General features: G+C 43.3%; 1 protein-coding gene across 1 annotated transcript in view; it reads right to left on the reverse strand.

The window, feature by feature from the left end:
- FBP2 (fructose-bisphosphatase 2) overlaps positions 1-18,753 on the reverse strand; it is a 29,232-nt gene extending 10,479 nt beyond the window's left edge. The window contains exons 1-4 of the mRNA XM_043565253.1: positions 18,467-18,753; positions 13,691-13,853; positions 11,517-11,609; positions 318-458 (exon numbers count right to left, since the gene is read on the reverse strand). Of these exons, the coding sequence (XP_043421188.1) occupies positions 318-458; positions 11,517-11,609; positions 13,691-13,853; positions 18,467-18,636 (567 nt within the window). The 5' untranslated portion in view covers positions 18,637-18,753. The remainder of the gene's footprint in view (positions 1-317; positions 459-11,516; positions 11,610-13,690; positions 13,854-18,466) is intronic.
- Positions 18,754-21,321: the final 2,568 nt, after the last annotated feature.

Below are 21,321 nucleotides of genomic sequence, written 5' to 3' on the forward strand. Positions count from 1 at the left end.
CCAGACATTGGCAACATTATGATTTTTTAAATCATTGTATTCCCATAAGCCAAAAAGGTTTAACACATTTTTAGATTAGAAACTCCTTAAGGACAGGGTCTGGGTTGATAGGACACACCCCTAAGAACCCTTCAAATGCCCTCCATTACACAAAAGTCTTTAACGTTTTTTGATGTTGGTGTTGGCTCACCAACTAGACTCTCTGGCCCCAAAAAGCAAGTATTAAGAATGACCAGAAAATTATCCCAGGGGACTGGAATTAAAGCACAGAGGCACATGGAGTCCTAAGTACTGATGCTGCCATATTGGGTACCTACAGGGTCAAGCATGAAGAGGTCCACTCCCTGCCCAGTGGAAAGAGCCACGAGGGTTGCACTGCCATAGAGGGCATAGCCCGCAGCCACAATATTTCGGCCTGGCTGCAAAGCATCCTTTTCGGAAGGCTCGTCATCTGAGGTCTGCGGAAGAGAAAAGAGGAACATGGTGTGTTATTGTCTCTGGACAGAACCCTTTGCCAGAGGCCGCTGGCACTGAAGGAAGCGCAGTTCTCAGCATTTTGAGCTGAAGCACATGCACCTGGAGGGAATGAGCTGCCATATTAATGAACGGTTCTACCTGAGTCATTTTGCAAAGGCCATTCTTGGACTTCTCCCTGGTTTCTGAACACATTCGTCTGCATCCTGCCAAGAAATCACTCAAGATGCTAAAACCACAGCCTCTCTTCATAGTCATAAGCAAGAGGGAAAAATCTTTATCAACTCCATTGTGTAAATGAAGCACTCAGAATCTAAATGTTTGGATAACTCACCTGACATCAAGAAGCCTCAGAGGTGGAGTCAAACCCAGGCAGCTTGGCCCAGGGCTCTTCCCTGTTCCATGTGCTGTACCTTGAAGGCCTAGTCCTTGCCTGCCCCCCACCTCCATCCCCACACCACAATGAGCCCATGTCTATAGTTCGGAACATTTTCTTCAGGAAGCCTCCCCCTTTGCCATGGCAGCAATGCAGGTGTGAGTGAGAATTCAGAGACAGGACAGGTGGGGATGCCAAGGAAGAAGCAACAAATATTCTTGATGGAGGGACAGAGCTGCAGCTGAGACTCTATTTCATAACCCAGTTTCCCCCATACCTCTCGAAGGTTCCTTCCCTCCCCACGTCCTTATGCTCTAAAAGGCAAGTTTATCAAAACTTATGAGTTTGGTGGGGCATCTGGGTGGCTCAGTCGGTTAAGTGTCCAACTTCAGCTCAGGTCATGATCTCATGGTTGGTAAGTTTAGGCCCTGCATTGGGCTCTGTGCTGACAGCTCAGAGCCTGGAGCCTGCTTCAGATTCTCTCTCTCTCTCTCTCTCTCTCTCTCTCTCAAAAATAAACATTTAAAAAATTTCTTAAAAATAAAATAAAAGAGAAGAGATGGAGGTCAAGAGAAGTACCCACACAACATCTTGAAACCAGTGAGTGATAAAGCTGGGACAGACCCACATCTCCCAATGCTAAGCCAGCATCCTTCATCCTTCAACACTGTCACAGAACATGGGGCTAGTCTGACCTTTACAAACAATATCCTAACAACTTGATTATAATTACCAAACCTTACCCTTCTTTAAAAATGGCATGTTCCTTTTAATAATTTTTCCTTTTCCCATCTTACATTCTTTCAAATAACTTTTTTTTTTTTTACAAATAATTACATTTCCATCTGACTGGGACACATATTCAATAAATTGGCCTTACTTCCAGATCTACTGGTCACATACAGATTCTGAGAACCAGACCCCAGAGCAGATTCTCAAAGTGGAACAGCAGCATCAGTATCCCCAGGGATCTTGTTAGGAAAACAAATATTTGTCCCCCCTCCTCCCCCAATCTGGCTAGGCCCACAGAATCAGAAACTCTGGGCCTCCAGAGTCAAGCTTCCAGGTGATTCTGAAACATGCTAGTTTGGGAACCACAGCTTTAAAGAATGAGCTCTAAAGACTTTCCAGAAAATTGAAAGGTTTTTAATGAAAACTTTTAGTCTTCACAATTGATGCTCCTAAAACACCTCCATTCGGCCATCAGAAGGACCACATTTTCTGTGTATGAAACTAGGGTTCCTTCCCACTGATTTTTCCCTGACCAGAGGCTGTTCTATCTTTGAGCTGTGATCCTGTAGCCCCTGCACAGGGTAGCACCCTCTCCGTGGCCCTCTGGCCTCTTCCCCATGGCTGGAGGAGAACCACTCCTTCCCCCTGGCTTCACTAGCTTTTAATAACAGGCAGAACTCTCTGGTCTAAAGAAATAACAAAAAAGGGGCGCCTGGGTGGCTTGGTCGGTTAAGTGTCCGACTTCGGCTCAGGTCATGATTTCACGGTCCATGGGTTCAAGCCCTGCGTCGGGCTCTGTGCTGACAGCTCAGAGCCTGGAGTCTGTTTCAGATTCTGTGTCTCCCCCTCTCTGTGACCCTCCCCTGTTCATGCTCTGTCTCTCTCTGTCTCAAAAATAAATAAACGTTAAAAAAAAATTTAAGAAATAACAAAAAATACATTCCAGATCCCAAAACTTCCCTCTAGCCATTGCCCTATCTCTGTCTTCATGTAGATCCTGGAGTCTGAAATGCCTGTCTACAGTAGCTGTCTTTCTTCTCCTGCTACCACCGCAGGCTACCAGCTGTCCACTCTATCAGGAGCACACTGTCCAGTCCTCCTGACCCTACCCCTGGGCAATGTTGGGTCCCTTGACTACTGTCACCTTCTTAGGTGAGAGACATGGGTCTCTCCTAAGCATCTGTCCACTTCCCTCTTTTCTGGACTGCAATATTGTGATTTATAAGAAATATGTATTTGCTCCTTCAGATGACCAAAATGCATTTCTCCTATATATTTGGTTTTTGCCCACAGTCCCTGGCTCACAACTTCCAAAACACTCAGACTTTCCTAAGTGTTGAGAGTGATGAAGGTGTCTTTGTCATGATGATGAGTGACTTTGGGACAGCACCTAAGGAGGAGGGCTGGTTGCCCAGAGAATCAACCACGCGATCACGTGATTAGAAGGCTGGAACTTTCTTCTTCACCCTCTGACCTCCTGGAGAGGTGAGGAGATGGAGATTGAATCAATTGCCAATGGCCAGTGATTTAATCAACCATGCCTATGTAATGAAGCCTCCATAAAACCTGAAAAGGACAAGGTTTGAAGAACTTCTGGATTGGTAAACATCTGGAGATACAAGGAAAGTGGTGTACCTGGAGAGGACAGGGAAGTTCTGCACCCTTTCCCGCTTACCCTGCCCTAGGGATCTCTTCCATCTGGCTGTTCCTGAGTTATATCCTTTAATAATAAACTGGTGATCTAACAACATGTTTCTCTGAGTTCTGTGGGCTGCTCTAGCAAATTAATCAAACCTGAAGAAGGGGTCTTGGGAACCTCTGATTTGTAACCAGTCAGAAGCACAGGAAAAACCTGGGCTCTCGACTGGCATCTGAATTGAGTTGCCGGCAGGGGCGGCGGGGAGAGTCATTGGAACTTTCAATCTATAGCATGTTGGTCAGAAGTACAGGCTTGCCTTGTAGGACTGAGCCCTTAAACCCTGGAATCTGATGCTATCTCCGGATAGATAGTGTCAGAATCGAGTTGATTTCTTGGGCACCTGCTGGTGTCTGAGAATTGCTTGATGCTATGTGGGGACCCCATGGCATCCCCATGTTGGAATTGGGTCCAGGAACCTTTCATGGACTTCTTTTGAACTCTCTAGCTGTGCCTTCTCATTTGTTTTTGCCATCCCCTATTCTTCCAATCCCTTAATGCAGGTACTCCTCCTGGTTCTCCGCAGTGCAAAATGGACTTTCTTAACTGCCACCCTATCCAATGTGGAAACTCTGAATTGCTGTGAGACAGAAAAATTTAATGAGGTCTGGGGTAGATGCCTGACCCAAACTGCCCCAATCACAGTCTACCCAGAAATCCAGATTTGGGGCTAGAACACTCTGGTTTATGTCAACTTGGGAGCTGTGGGATGGCACCTTTCTTCTGCCATTGGCCAAAGAAGCAGAGAAAACTTGGTCCACAGAGAGAAGGAGTGAACTGGCCATGTGGCAGGAAGGCAAGATAAGAGACTCTTTTCTGGTCCTAGCTTTCCCTGAGGCTGGCCATATTCCTACCTTGGAGTTTCCTAATCCATTCCTGCCATTCCTGCCATTCCTGCCATTTACACCAGAGCCCTAACTAATAAAGCTCTCTTCTTAGTCTACACACTGCTCGGTAATCTCACCCACAACCAGAGTTCAAAGCCCTACACACACTCCCAGTTCTCCATCTTCATCTCCCCTGAGAGCCCAGCCTTGGAGTCACCTGCCCACCAGATATCCCTAGTCAGGTATCCCACAGGTACCCCAAACTCAGTATCATCTAAGATGGAATTTGTCTGCCCCATCTCAACCCCAAAATCCCTGCTCTTCTGCCATTGCTTCCTGTATCAGCAAATGGCACTGTCATTTGCCCAGTAGAAACCTCAGGGTCACCTGCCCCTCCCGTTCACTGACCACCCTCCTTGCCATTACCCCATGTCCTCCACTCAGTCACTGAGCCCAGTCTCTCCTTGCACCCACTCTTCACAACTCCATGGCCTCCTCTCCATCCTTACCATCACCGCTTGGCCCCAAGTAACCTTTACCTCCTTCCTGATCCCCCAACTCCACCCTTGCCCCACTCTGATCCATGTCACTTCTCGCTTAAAACACGTTATTGACTTCCCACTGCCTCAACGTCTGATATTCTTAACTCATTTTACCAGGTCTTCCATGATCTGTCCCCCATTGGTTGACCAGCCTTGTCCAACACCATCCTCCACCCCACACCCAGGCCCCCACCGCAAAAATACCGAGCTTCTTTTCTCTTCTTGAACATTCCACCACCCTGCATCTGAGCTCCAAGAATCTGTATATGACCTTCTTTCTAGCCAGCATGGCCCAATCTTTTCTCCTCACACCTTCTGCCTGAGGAACTCATAGTTAACCTTCACATCCCAGGTGAAGCATCATCTTTCCATGGAGGCCTTCTCTGACCTCTTGGTTAGTCTTCCAGGTACTTAGTGCTTCTCCTGGGAAGCTCCCAACACACCTTCATTAGTGCTGTTTAATGTCTGCCTTCCTAAATAGACTGTAAGCTGCATGGTGGCAGGTGCCAATTGTCTTGTTCAGGCCTGTTTTCCCACCATGAGGTGCAATCTGGCACATGGTTATGGCATTCAGTTGATTCACACATGCAAACATCCATGCAAGTTAATACATGTGCATATATATGCATGCATACATACATTTTCAGGAGCATGCTGGACAGGCAATTGCAAGGCATTCCCAAATTTCATCAACCTCTTATATAAATTTAGATTTTCCTGAATTTTAACCTTTTATTTTAAAATAATTAAAGATTCACTGGAAGTTGCACAGATAGTACAGAGATCCCATGTACCTTTCATCCAACTTCCTTCAATAGTTGCACTGTAAATATTTTGCTACAGTACAATATCAAAACCAGGAAATTGGCATTGGTATTAAGTCTGTGTACCACTCTGTGCCATCTTGTCACATGTGTAGACACCATATAAAGACACAGAACTATACCATCAGGCACAGAAGTCTCCCTCATGCTACCCCTTTATGGTCATTCCCACACTCCGCCCCTCCCTGCTATCCCTAACCCCTGCGACCACTGATCTTTCAACAGCTCTATAAGTATGCTTTTTAGAGAATATCACATAAATGGGATCATAAAGTTTGTGAACTTCTTAAATTTTTTACTCAGCGTGAAACCCATGAGATCCATCAAAGTTGTTACATGTATTGATAGTTTATTCCATCTTATTGCTGAGTGGTTCCCCATGGTATGAATGTATCACTATTCAACCATTCATCTGTTGTAGGACATTTGGGTTATTTTCAGCTGTGGGCTATTACAAATAAAGCTGCCATGAGCAATCACGTGCAGGTTTTTGTGTGGACATAAATCTTCAATTCTCTGGGAAAAATGCAAAAACTGCCAAACTTTTCCTGAGTGGCTGTGTCACTTCACATTTCCACTAACAATGCATGCCCTTGTAGCAGTTGGTATTGTCACTGTTTTCTATTTCAGGTGTTCTATTAGGTATGTAGTGATGACTCATCATGGTCTTACTTTGCATTTCCCTAATGGCTAGTGATGTTGAACATCTTTTATGTGCTTCTTTGCCAAGGAACTTCTTTTCACCTGTTTGGTGACATGTCTCTTTATGTTTTATGTTCTAATTGGATTGTTTTGAGTTTTTTACTGTTGAGTTTTGAGTCCTTTGTCAAACTCTCATTCTGTAGCTTGTGCGCTCATCCTCTTTACAGAGTGTGCTTTTTGAGGAATTGCTCATCTAACTTGTCCAATTTATGCAGGTAGAGGTGTTTATAGTATTCCCTTTTTATCCTTTAGATGTCTCCTTTTTTTTCAATGTCAAAACAACTCTGAGATGAACAGTCTAGTGAACAAATACATGTTTCCATGATTATTTTCCCCACAGAAATTCCAAACAATGAAATTATTGGGTGAAAGACTTTTGATATATATTGAAAAGTTGCCCCTCAGAAAGACTGCATTAACTTATAGCTTTACCATCAGTGATAAAAGCATTCACTTTAATTCAACCTCATGAACATAAAAGAGCACTATCTTTTCAACTTGGCCAATTTGGTGACTGGAAAAAAAATATTTCTTTTGTTTTAATTTCCTTTTTTATAGTTAACAAAGTAAACTTCATAGCCTTCTTGTCCATTTTTATTTTTTATTTTGTAAGTTGCCTGTTTCATATCTTTGCATATTTTTCTCTCAGGGTGTTTGTATTCTTGTTGTTTATTGTAATACCTTTTTACATATGAGAGATATTAATGCCACATATTTGTTACACCTATTTTCCTCAATTGTCATCTTCTTTTTAATTTTATTTACAGTGTCCTTTTCTTTCGCAGTGCAGTTTTTCTAGTAATTGAAATTATTTACGACAGCCCACATTATTTTCTTCTCTTGTCTTTATGGTTAGATAGAATTTCCCCTACATCAAGTCCATTAAACCATCTGTAATTTACTTTAGTGCATGGAAAAAAGAAAGGCTCATTTTTTTCTGGTTCTGAGACTTCAAAAATCTACTTCACATTAGTAATCTCTATTGCCATGACACTTCTCAGAAAATCTCAGAATAGTTTGCAAATGATTTGGTGTTATCTTTATCAGGTGTTTTTTTTTTTTTAATGTTTTATTTATTTTTTGAAAGAGAGAGCACAAATGGGGGAAAGGCAGGGAGGTAGGGGGACAGAAGATCCAAAGCAGGCTCTGCACTGACAGGCTGACTGCAGGGGGGCCTGATGCGGGTCTCAAACCCATGAACTGTGAGATCATGACCTGTGCCAAAGTCATATGCTCAACCAACTGAGCCACCCAGGTGCCCCTCTCGGGTCTTTTTATTTCTTCCTACCCCAATAAAATATCTAAATCTGTCACGGGTAAAGGAAGGGATGCATCATATGGCAACTTACCAGTAAAGTTAGTGACAATTGCAAAGACTCAATGTGTTGGTGGTAGAGGGTATGGAAAAGTAGACTATTTTTCTTTTTGTTGAGGTATAACTTAAACATAGCAAAGCACACAAATCTGAATTGTTAAGTTCAATGAATTTTTATATATGTGTAGTATATATTCATGTAACTACTGAGATTAGCTTGCAGAATATTTCCAGGGCACCTGGGTGGCTCAGTCGGTTACACATCTGGCTCTTAACTTCAGCTCAGGTCATGATCTCACAGTTTGTGGGTTTGAGCCCTATATTGGGCTCTGCATTGACAGTACAGAGCCTGCTTGGCATTCTCTCTCTCTTCCTCTCTCTCTCTGCCCCTCCCCTGCTCTTGTCACTGTCCCTCTCTCTCTCTCTTTCAAAATAAATACACTTTAATTTAAAAAAAAATTACAGAACATCTCCAACAACCTAGCAGTCTCTGGGTACCTCTTCAGTCATTATCACAGCCTCCAAAGGTATCATGTGGACATCAAAAGGATAATTACCTTTGCCTGTTTTCATATAAATGAAATTACAAAGCATGTGTTCTTTTGTATCTGCTTATGTTTCACAACATTACGTCTTTGCAATTTTATCTATGTCTTTGCATTCAGAAACTTCTTGTTCTTTTTCATTGCTATGTAGTTTTCTGTTATATGAATATATCACAATTATTTATCCATTCTAATGTTGATACACACTTGGGCTTTGTTTTCTAGTTAGGGGCTAGTATGAATAATTTGTGCATGTCTTTGGGCAGTCACAAGTGCTCGCTTATCCTGGGTGCGTACCAGCAGTAGACTTGCTGGGCCACAATGTATTACTACATGTTTATCATCACAGGTGCCATGCCAACTTTTCCAAAGTATTTGTATTACTTTTTACTGCCATCAACAATGTATAATTCCAATTTCTTCATCAACACTTGGTATACATTTTTCATTTGAGCCATTCTTGTGGGGATGAATGATGTCTCATTGTTTAACATCCATTTCCCAGATGACTAACGACTTCGAGCATCTTCCTTGTGCTTATTAACCAGTTGTGTGGAAAATATCTCTTTAGTGAAGTGCTTATTCAAGCTTTTGCCCATCCCTTTGATTATACTGATGGTATTTTTTTATTGATTTGTAGAAGTCCTTGATTTATTCTGCATAGGCGTTCCTTGTTGGAAATATGTATTGAAAATCTTTTCTGCCAGTCTTTTCACTTATCTTGTCTTATGATGAATGAAAGTTCTTAATCTTAATGAACTACAGTTTATTAACCTTTTTTTTCATGGTTAGTGCTTTCTGTGTCCTATTTAAGAAATATTTACCTTCCCCAAAGTCAGGAAGATATTGTCCTATGTTTTTTTCTAGAAACATATTGGTAGTTGCCAGAAGCAGGGGTGGAAGGGTGAGGGGGAAATGAGTGAAGGTAGTCAAAGGGTACAAACTTCCAGTTAATAGATGAATAAATCCTAAGGATGTAATGTACAGTGTGGCGACTATAGTTAACAATACTGATTGTATGCTTGAAAGTTGCTATGAGAGTAGATCTTAAAAGCTCTCATCACCAGACAAAAATTTTGTTTAACTATGGTGATGGATGTTCACCAAACTTACTGTGGTTATCATATATATATATATATATATATATATCAAATCATTATGTTGTTCACCTATTCTAATACAATGCTATACATCAATTAGATCTCAGTAAAATTGGGAGTGGGGGCAAGGAGCTATTAAGAGCCATGATGGCAGAGTTGGAGAGCCTGTTTGAATTCTTGTCCTTCACGTACCAACTGGTGATTTTAGTTGAGTTACTTAACTTCTCTGTGCTTCAATTTGTTCCCCAGTAAAAAAAAAAAAAAAAAAAAAAAAAAAAATTGGTAGCAGTGTGTGCACCTGCTTCATGGGCTGAGGTGATGAGTGACCCAGGAGCACTGTGCTTGTAGGTGGGCAGAAGAGTTCCTGACTCATGCTCAGCAGTTAAGAGTATTGGCCACAATGAAAAAGCCAATGTTGAAAGCCACCTCAAAGATACAACTGGTGTCTTTTTTCAGAATCTCATAAAGATCATACCACCTATCTCTTTATTTTTATTTCCAAGCTTTACTTCAAAAAGAGAAGTAACGTTCCTTTATACACCTATCTCATTTTGGCTTAACCTTCAAACATCATATTAGTCTTTCACTTTCTCAAACACCAGAGAAAGTGTCTTGGGTCATTCTCTCCTGCTCCCTCAGCAAAATTCTCCTTTTCTCTCTTCACAAGAAAAAAAGAAAGAGAGCGAGAGAGAGAGAGAGAGAGAGAGAGAGAAACACCAATTGGGAAACATTCTCAGAGTATTCCTCTAGCCTGGGCTGGCTTGGCTTACATTTGGTTCTCCAAAACAGAAGTAACAGAGCCCCCATCCTGCTCCTTGATTTTCTTCACAGAAAGAAAGCTTAGGCTAATTCACATATTCTGCTAAGGTTAGGTTTCTGCTAAGCTTTTGCCCCTGAAAATCAAATTCTGGCCTCTTTCTTTGGACAACCATCAGCCAAGCACAAATAATCTTGCAATAACAATATCTACAGACAACACACTGGGTGACATGGGATGTACCCAATCCTCCCCCACATTTATAATCTAAGAGCATGAAGGAAAACACTCATAGAAAGTTAATTACATACACATTACATGATTAGTGCCAAATTGGTAGCATAGAAATCAGTGATGCCTGTGTGTGTTTGATCATAGTTTAGTGGAAAGAATGTGTGCTGTGGAGCCAGAGGTATGGGCCTCTAAGACCAGCCCAGAGGGCAGATTACCCAACCGAACAATCCTTAAGACCATCCAGAGCCTGTAGTGTCCCTTCGGCCTGACAGCCCCCCTGGGGAAAAGGCCCAGCCATTCTGATTAGAGTGAGGACTGATCTCAAACTGAGATATACTGTGGACTATGTTGTGTGACATGAAGTTTCTGGTAATACTGGGTGGTCGCAAACCCACCCATAAAATCCTCTGTTGGCAGGTATGTGGTGTATACGCGAAATGGCCCCAAACAGGTCCTAATGCCCAGAGTCTGTGACTAGGTTGCATTACATGGCACAAGGGACTTTGCAGATGCAATTAGGGTCACTAATTTAAAATAGAGAGGTATCATTGTGGATTTTCCAGATGGGCCCAATCTAATCAAATGAGCCCTTAAAAGCAGAGAACTTTCTGTGGCTGAGGGCAGGGGAGACAAGGCAAAGTGGGGATATCAGAGAGATTAGAAGCCTGAACAAGACTTGGCCTGCCTTCACTGCCTTGGAGGAGAAAGGAAGCACAAGCCTGGGAATATAGGAAGCCTCTAGAAGCTGAGAATGACCCCAGTACCAGCCAGAAAAAAAAAAAAAAACCCAAGGACCTCCATCCTGCAACAGAATGGAACTGAATTCTGCCAACAACCTAAAAGAGCCTGGAAGCTAATTCCCCACCCCCCAGCCTTTCGATAGGAAGCCAGGCTGGCTGACACCCAGATTTTGGCCTTATGAGACCCTGAGCAGAGAACTCAGTCATGCCTTTCAGACTTCTGACCTACAGAATGGTAGATACTAAATGGGGGTTATTTTAAGCCTCCAAATGTGTGGTTAATTGTTACAGCAGCAATAGAAAACTAATGCAATAAGATTTGAGAAACATAAAGAAGAAACAGAGGAGTCCTCAAATGCCACCTGGAACCTAATACTCTATCTGATATTTGTGTCACTCCCATTTTCTTAAAACCAAGACTCATCTGTCCTCTTATTTTACCTTCCCATCCATGCAGTGAAGAAGGCAGATGGAAAATTACCATATCAGCTCTTCCAATGAGGAGCCCGAGGCCAGAGTGAGTTATGGTTTGCTTACAATGGTGGGTCTGGTCAGTGGGAAGATAGAGGCTAGAACTCCAAACTTGTGGCTCCCAGGCCAGGAACCTTCCAGAAGCCACCAAGAGGGAAAAGGCATTAAAGATCAGACTCACCTTTCTGTAGATGGCAAAGATGGTTCCAATGGAGGCCAGGCAGTCGATGTTAGAAGATCCATCCAGTGGGTCAAAGCAGACCACGTACTTCCCCTAAATGCACAGAGAGAAGAACCACCTGATTGGTGCCCTTCCAACCAATACACTCTGTGAAGTGGCAGTGCATGGTCAGTACCACTACATCAAAAGTGACCTAGAGCAAAGGGATATCCTTACCAAAAACTGCAATTACTTAAGGAGGGCAAAGTATCCCTTAAGGAGGGATTCAGCATCTATGAATCCTGAGCTCGGGGCCAATGTGCCCATAGACAGATGAGTCAATGCCCACATGGGCGACGGAAATCCCATCCACCTCCGTGCCTCCTCTGGCTCTGCCCTTCCCTCCAGGGTGGGCCCATGGGGGCCTCATAGCAGTGGAGGGTGTGAGAGGAAACCATGTCTGAAACTGGCACCTGGCCGGGAAGAGGTAGAGGAGCCGAAGATAAACCTGAGCGAGCTCTACCCATATCCACAGTAAAGTCAGTAAAGTCAGTTATGGATTTATTCATGATTCTTTCTGAACCTCTATGCAGACAGGCTTTTCTCACTGGGGAGCAATTTTGCCAAAAGACTTCAGAAAATCTCAGAACAATGTCCCAGGGCCTCTGGATCTGTCTTATTAAGAGAGCTGGCATGTATACATACGTCAGGAGAATAAAAATACTGTCCCAGGTTTTGCTGCATCCAACCCACCTGTCCTGTGTGAAGGCCAGAAGACAGATCTGGATCTTTCCAGCCCACACACACCGCTCTCACAGGCTGCTCCAGCCAACATTCCGTGGGAAGAAATCATCAGATACTTTTTACAGACCTCCTATGTGCAAGGTTCTGGGAGAGCTGTAGTGATGGGGACCAGAGTTTCCTGGCTAATTAGGCTAATTAAATACTGGTAATATAACATCAAGTAAGATGGAAGTCATTTCTCCCACCACTAAAATTACTTTTCCCTGAGTTTCTGGTGACTTAATGCCCTAGCTTAAGCTGTTTTTTTTTTTTTTTTTTCCCTCTCTCACTGGGGGTGGAGATGGGCTAAAAAATGGGATAATCCATAAGTTTGGAAATTTCCCATTCTCCCTGTGGATAATTCAACTGAACCCATTCAATCATTCATGCATTCATTCAACAGATATCTTTTGAACATCTAGCATATGCTGGAAAATATTCAAAGAACTGGTGTGGAAGTAGGCATAGAATATTCAAGAACCAGCACTAAGACCTGTATAGATCAGGCCAAATGGGGAAGAAAACAATAGATTAGATAGGAGAGATGATTGAGAGGCATGTAACAGTGGGAACTGAAAGTTGAAAATAATAAGTATGATTTAGCTTAAATTGTGTGAGACAACAAGAGTAAAGTGCTTTGCACAGTCTCTGGTATAAGGTAGATGTTTCATACATTTGCTTTTACCTTTTTCATCCTCTCAGCTAATTATGAAGAAATGGTCTCCAACACCCAATATATAAAACAAGGCCCAGTCCCAGTATTTACTTTGTATCACAGCTGGACATGGGTTGAATTTTTGGCCACTAGCAAACCTCTGGCTTTAATGAACTGTTTTTGTGAAACCAGAGTAGCTACAGACCCTGCCTGGTCATGCCCTGCACTAACCAAGTTTGCCATTGTATTAAGGCAAGAGAGCACGATCTTTACGGTTTCTTTTCTATATTGGCTAACAGTTTGTCAGGAATGAAGAAATCTCTGATGAAACCAGAGCCCCTTGGAGAAGTGTGTGTTGGGGAGAGGGAGAATAGAAGTGGGGATGGGAAGAGTACAGGTCTGCTCTTCCCAGGAGCTCTAGTTTTTACTGGACTCGATGGTTCTGAAACCACAAAAAATGCAGCACTTGTTCCTGGCAAATGAAGACAAAACCCCACCCACTGAGGCATTTTCAGGAAATTACTCTTTACCCTGAATGAATCACCCCCCTGTTGTGGATTTTTTTTTCCACTAGACAGCATAAGACTTCTAACTAAAAAGTATGCAATCTTCCCCCCCCCCCCCCCCCCCCCCCCAGAAAATAAAAGTTAAGGAATAGGAATATCCCAGGAACTAAAGTAAAGCAACCAGATTCTTCCCAACTCAGTAGCACCATCTACTGGTGGCTAGGGGAACTGCATCCCGTCCCCACACGCACCCTCTTCTCCTTGGGGGTGATAATCGCGTCTTTATTCTCCTCAGAGACCAGGACACAGGTGCCGTAGGAGGACTGGAGCATGTTGATCACCAGAGAATTGGATAACACGTCCAATTTCTTCACCTCATCCCCGGTCACGTTCACGCTTCCCGCAATTCCATACCTAAGAAGACGAAAGACTGAATGAAATGGTTAAGGGAATCCAAAACTCCATCAGAGAAGCTCAGATTGGGGGGGGGGGGGGGGAGGGGGCGCACCAGGGTGGCTCAGTTGGTTAAGCATCCCACTTCTGCTCAGGTCATGATCTCACGGTTTGTGCGTTCGAGCCCCACATCAGGCTCTTTGCTCTCAGCACAGAGCCTACTTCATTCGGATCCTCTGTCCCCCCTCTCTCTGCCCCACCCCTGCTTGCACTTTCTTTCTCTCTCCCTCTCTCTCTCTCTCAATCTCTCTCTCTCAAAATAAATAAACTTTAAAAAAAAGGCCCAGACACCATTATTATAAGCCACTTTTCCCTTCATTGCTGCCAAATCTCCAATTTATACAGACCAAGTGCAACGTTTCTCAAAGCTGTGATTCTCAACCTTGCTTCCTTTACACCGTGAGGATATTGTCATAGCCCCGTATTCTCCCAACAACGCTAACTGGAATTCAATCTTATAAAAACACAAACCTGCAATGGGCAGTGGGAGGTGAAGGGAAAGAGCCAATTCATAAAGTCAGACATGTCGCCATCATTACTAACCCCAAAACTAAAGGACCATGGCTTCCCAGCACAGGAATTTCAAGTATTTGTTGATCACCCTCAAATAATGGCCTGGTGGACTGAATGAGAAATTTGCCCTGTGGTGGCTTTGCATTACTTAAGATGGAAATTTGGGGACAGACTTAACTAATTTAATTTTGTTCTTCATTACCATTTCAAGCGACGTAAGAAAAATTCTATCTAGCTTTATGTTTTAGAATATCAGTATGCAAAGGTCTCCTAACTTCCACCGTCATGGGCAGGGTCCTTCTAAAATACCAACAAGATCACTCTGGTCTCACCCAGAATCTCCAAGTTCCCCATGGTGGACTTCAGGCCTCACCAAGGAAGCCCTGTTCCCATGCTGGCATTGCCTCTTGTCCCACTGACCTCACTCAGCCAGTCTCAGCCTCTGGAATCCACTAGGCACACACTTGTCTTACACGGACCCCTCAGTTGGCTGCCCCATCCCCGCACTCTTCCCGCCAAGAGTGGCATGGCTATACCCACTCAAGCCTTTTTCATCTCAACAGCCACAAAAGTCCTGTGGCCACCAGCACCCAGCAAGATGCTCCTCTCTTTTTCACCCTCACTTATGGTGTTCACTCCACAGGAATGCTGTCTGCCTACCATGAGCTTCTCCCTACTCTCCCTCCTGATCCATTCCAAAGGCTTCCTTGGCCCCAACACCACCAGGCACACCCCTGTCATCCTTCCACAGCAGTTTGTGATCTGTTCATGGGAATACCTTTCCTGGTAGATTATCTGCTCACTGAAGGCTAGAACGGTGGCTTATTGTACTGGTTTCCACAGCACCCAAGGATGTGGTAAATGCTCAATATACGTTCACTGAATTATGAAGAAAGCATGGCAGGAAAATAATTTCTCTACATCCCCACCCCTTTTTTAAAGCCATGTATTTGCTGAAGGAATCCTCAGGTGGCTCTAACAGGTAGCCCAGTTGAGAACCACTGATGTACCCTAAGCAGGGGACAATTCACTTCCCACCCTCTTCCTTGACTGACAACCTTCCTCCAGGTGCCATTTGCCCTTAACCCCCATTAGCACCCCTCCTTCCAGAAAGAATGGAAGCACATTCATAATGAGATCTGTCTGACACCTGCTCCAAGTTAGATCATGGATACAGCAGAGCTTTATAATCCACAGGACAATATCTTTTACTATTTTTTGAAAGCTTTACTGATAATTTTTGAATGGGATGTTCTACCACTTTGGCAGAAACCCATGAAGATGCTTCCAGGAGAAGGATTCTAGCATTCCCTTCTTCCTACAGCAATGAACAGACAAAAGAGAAGAAAAAGCATGAACATTTTTTTTATCACGTTTGCATTCATTGAGCTTGTACCTAAAATGTCTTCCCCAAAAAAGGAAGCAAAGAATGAGGGGCTTGAGGCTCCCTAGATGAGAAAAGGGGCAGGAGCATGTGAAAATCCTATTTTCAGGAGAATTGTTCCAGGACAGAGAATGACCTTTTAGCAATATGAGAAGCAATTCCAGGGTCCTCTTAAAATAACCTCAGCATTTTGTTACAAAGAAGGAATTTCCAGGCAATGGGCATCTCACACTGCCACTTTGGTGTTTCAGTGAGGGGTCAGGAGAAGGATGACATCTGAATTGGTAGAATGTGGGGCTTCTGCCAGCCTGAGGACCCCTGCCTCAGCCTCTGAGAAAATAGTGGAGCCTGAAGTCTTGATTCCATGGGCTACACCTGCCACCTAGTGGACATTCAGCAGCATGGACCAGCCAGCGGGCAAATTTCCCCAGATCTGGGCTTGGACCCACTGTAATAATGAGCATTTACTGAGCATTTATTATGGATCTGGCACTGTTGAAGTTATCATCACATGGATTCACTAAGCTTTACAACAACCCTATAATAGGGGCTATTCCCATCCCCTCTGTTTTACAAATGGGAAACTGAGGTCCTAACAAGAGTAGACAGTCACATGGAAGGCAGCCAAGTTAAATGAACACCTTATTAACCAGTTCCTGAGTCTACTTCATCTGGACACTCGACAGGCACAAAGTTAGAGTCCTGAAGCCGCGTAGTACAACTGTACCACCGCATCCACTGCCTAGCTAAGCGTCCTGCACAGAGGACGAGCACATTAAGGCGGGTAAATAATACTGAAAAGCAGTGGAGATGCCCAGAAAATGGCTCTAAGCATAGCAGAGCCATATGCAGGGACAGGTAAAGTCACTACTTAGTGTCACTCAGCACAGCCCATCACCTGGTGGGATCAGGACAGAGGCAAATGGCTGCACCTCGCATTCATGAAGATTGTTACAAGTAAAGATTGGCCATTATTGGTCTATGAGGCAATACAGTTATAGCAATACACAGAGATCAGGGAGGGCCGATCATAATGCGTCTTTAAACTGGATGTCATTACTGAGTTACAAAACCTTATCCGTTATAAATAAATCCTATAGTTATCTTGTGAGAATTACATCTTGTGATATAACGCTATCAAATTTTGGGTTCAAAAGTACTAAATGGTTAAGAATTACTATCTTAAATATTAGACTTTATTTCTTCATTTGGGGGAATAATAATAATGGGCCCCTTCACCTTTGGAGAGGACCTTTGCTACAAAAAAAAATGGAAGTGCAAAGAAAGTCAGCTTCTTTTCAGCACAGACTTAAACTGGACTCTTGGCCGTGTGAACGTTAAGGAAAACCTCACTAAAATTGAGTCGGGAGGCCAGAAGGGGGAGCCCTCACACTGTAGCACTGGAGGTCATTGCAGGAAGTGTCAATTCCAGACTAACACAAAAATCCTCCGGGGAAAGAATCATCAGTTATGGGCTCCTAGAAGGAAGGATGTACATTGCCTCTCCTGCAAGAAATTGACTTGCCAACTCAGCCAATAAGAAACCATTATGGCCCTGAACTCTTGCTTTTCACCAATGGACTTTTGTTCAAAACAGCTCCTGCCAATGTCCTCCTTCATAAAATAACCTTCTTCTCCTTTGTTAAACCAGCCTATGGTTTTTGGCGTAGCTCACTTGTCCCATATTGTAATTCTCTTACTATTCCCAAATAAACTCATTTGGGGGGGGGGTAAAATAACTGACTTATTGGGGTATCTGGGTGGCTCAGTCCGTTAAGCTCAGATCGTGATTTCAGGGTCATGAGATTGGAACCCCACATTGGATTCTGCACTGGGCTTGGAGCCTGCTTAAGATTCACTCTCTGCTTCTCCCTCTGCCCCTCCTCCTGTGCTCTCTCTCTCCCCCTCTCTCTTACAGTAAAATAAAATAAAATAAAATAAAATAAAATAAAATAACTGGCTTATTTTTTAAGGTCAGCAGCTGTGACATTCAGCAGCCATAGTATGAACTTGGCCTTCTTCTGTGCTTGGATAAAGTACTGAAGAGAACAAAGTGGAAGAATGCTCTTCATTTCCTCCTCCTGGACCCAGAACCTCCCAGCTTACTGCACACCAAGTAGAGAAAAAGATAATGAGTCTCAGAGAAGAAATAAAAAATTGTTTTGAAAGCAAAAGACTCCTTCCCTCAGTAAGGACAGAGACGCAGGGCAGGAAGTCATTTTGTAAATGATTGCTAGCTCCTAACACACTGGCAAAGTTCATGGCAATAAAATGCTACTACCTGCAAAGATCATAAAGCAAAATCTCAAGTCCTATTCGCTGTTTCTTTCTGCCATAAGAAACAAGCCGGGATAATACAATCTATGTTTTTAATGCAACCAGCCACTGAGCTTCTCATCGTTATAATACATGGCAACTGGAAAAATTATATATTTTTTTCTTCATACCACGTCTCCAAGTATTTCGTTCCTTTCTGGAAACAAGTCAAAGGCCCCTTTATCAACAGACAGAAACTTTAAAAGCGCCTTCCCTCCAGAGCACAGAGGCAAATAGCTTTTGACATGGTCGCCTGCCCAAGTGACCTGTACCTGCGGCTTTGCCCACGCCCCACCTGGGCCCGAATCCCTCTACATCAGGGGCAGGTCTGTGCACCCACACCTACTCCCCCAGGACTCACAGGTGGGCCAGGCCGGCCTTGCGCACAGCTGAGGATATGGCTTTGATGGCTGTCAGCATGGAGTTCAGCAGCTGTGTGAGCTCCCCGGTCCCTTTGGCCTGACGCCCCTTTTCCATAACGTAGCGAGTCAGGGTGAGCATGTCCGTTTCAAAGGGGCTGCTGTCCGACATGGTGGCGGATAAGTGTTCAAAATCTTCTTCTCCTGGAAAGCCTTGTTTATCTCTGAAGTCTGTGGCTCTTTGGTATCAGAGCTGGTTTGCACTAGCCCTGCCAGGACCTTTAACGAAAAAGTGCCCCAACCCACGTGATTAAGATAACTGGGCAAACCCTCAAGGAAATCTCTCTGGCAAGGTTGATGTTGAAGGCTGCCAAGGCACCATAAGCAAGCTGCTGTAAATAGAATCAGGCAGCCCAGAAACACACCTACTTTCTTTTGATGAACCTTTTTATTTAAAGATCCTAAGAAGGAGCCATTTAGAAACTGGTGGAAGATGAGAAATCCAGCCACTAAAAAATGATCCCTAGAACCCTCTCATTCAAGGACTCAGAAGGATTTTTTTGCATATATCTACTGTAGAATCCAGTTCCCCAATGACTCTAAGAGGCAGACTGGCAGATCTTACCTAGGGTATAGGTCACACAATAAAATATGGGAATCCTGGGACCTCTCAGCCCGGGGTCTTTTATATACTTTTGCAAAGGATGCTTTTTATTTCCAAAAAGACATATGCCTGAGTGAGTATCCTTAAAAGCCACCCAAATCTAGAAGAAAAAAAAATTACATTCCTAGCACAGTGCCTAGCATCAGGTTATTTTATTAATTTCTTTAGATTCGCACATCTAATTCAAAAATACTACTTTCTTGGGATGCCTGGGTGGCTGAATAGGTTAAATGTCCAACTTTAGCTCAGGTCATGATCTTGCAGTTTATGAGTTCAAGACCTGCGTCGGACTCTGTGCTGACAGCTCAGAGCCTAGAGCCTGCTTTGGATTCTGTGTCTCCCTCTCTCTCTGCCCCTCCCCCACTAGTGTTCTCTCTCTCTCTCTTTCTCTCTCTCTCTCTCTCTCTCTCTCTGTCTCTCAAAAATAAACATAAAAAATTTTTAGATACTACTTTCTTACTGAAAAGGAAACACTACAGAAGTATATAAAAGAAAAAGTGAGAGTCTTCACCACCAGCCCATCCCCCAGCCAACTCTCTAGAAATAACTGAGCTGGTGGGGGTCTGTACTGGTATTAGGCACTGGCAGGGGCCTGGGTAGCATAGACCAAGACCTTTCTCTAGGGGCACATAGACCTGGCACTGAGTCCCAACCTAATTATCTGCTAGTTGTCCTGGGAAAGTTCCTGAAGCCTCAGTTTCCTCTCCTATAAATGGGAATAGAAGTAAAACATCTATGTTATAGAGTGGTTTTCAGGATTAAAAATGATAAGATGTGCCTGGCACAGAGCAGGTTCCCAGTACTTGGTAGTTATTACTACCCTTCCAAATTTTTGATGCATATATAATTATTATGTATACATATATAACTCCACTTTATAAAATAGAGGAATATGCACGCTGCTTTGTAGAATACATACATTGGTCTGCAATATGATTTTTCTTTTGATGGTTATTTCAATCAGAATGTGTTCAGCTGCAAGTAAGAGAAAACTCAGATGAAATAAATATTGTAGGGGGTTATTGTTCTCATATTTTCTCATGCGTTCACGAGGAGGTGGCTGCTGGCATTTATTTAGCTCTTTTGAAGGGCTCCATTTTAGGGGCCCCTCTGTCTCTTCTGTTACCCTGGGTCAGCTGGCTTCTGCCTCCAAGCTGAAACATCTTATGAGCACAAAATGGCAACCACCATTCTGCCCATCTAGCCCACACTGAAGGCCCAAAGAGGGGAGAAGGGCACTCTAATCACATCAGTTCCCTTTTATTAGAAAAGAAATATTTCCTCAGAACACCCTCCCCCCCCCCCCCCCCCCCCACACACACGCACCAGTAGATTTCCACTTCCATAGCTTCGGCCAGATTTGTTTCACATGGTGACCCCTCATTGCAAGAGTTGGGCACTGGTATTGGATCAACCAATCTAAGGTGGCTGCCATAGCCTACCATCTTGGAAATACACATCCATGTTGGTACATAGAAGTATGCTGCATTCTAGTGTGTGAACAATTAATTTACTTTGGAAATGTGCATCCTTGAGATAATGCTTCCACAAGCTTCCTTATCTTTGTGCATGCTCTTGTGCGAGGTCTTCAGTCAGAACATTTTCATGTTGACATCACCAGGATCTAAACCAGAAAGCTCTCATTCTTTTCGGAAAGCTTCAGGGAACTGTAAGAACTATAGAAGGGAACTTTCTTTGATCCTGATGTGTCATGTTGCCATTAACAAATAACTAAGCTTTGTCTTTCAAGTGAGAGATCAACAATGATTCTTCTGACATAATTATAGGAAGACCAGTGGCTGCATGTTAGGAGTTCTGGGCCAGTAAGTGAATATAAGAGAAGAGGGTGTCCTGCTTGTAGGTTTCCGGGTTTCCTTTGAAGTACAACATTGTCTTCAAAGGATTTGAAGGTGAACATTGGATTTGAAGGATTTCAAATCCTTTGTACTTCAAAGGATTTGAAGTACAACATTGTCTTCAAAGGATTTGAGAATGAAAAACAATGCCAGTTGCAGTGGACCTTTACATCTTTCCTAAAGAAATGATTATGTATATTCACACAAACACCCATTCACAAATATTAATAGCAGCTCTATTTATGTGAGAGACTGCAACCCCAAATGCTCTTCAGTGAATGGATAAGCAAACTGGGGTAGATCCATAAAATGGACTACTATTCAGCAAGAAAAAAGA

The sequence above is a fragment of the Prionailurus bengalensis genome, chromosome D4, assembly GCF_016509475.1.
Source record: "Prionailurus bengalensis isolate Pbe53 chromosome D4, Fcat_Pben_1.1_paternal_pri, whole genome shotgun sequence".
NCBI classification, from domain to species: Eukaryota; Metazoa; Chordata; class Mammalia; order Carnivora; family Felidae; genus Prionailurus; species Prionailurus bengalensis.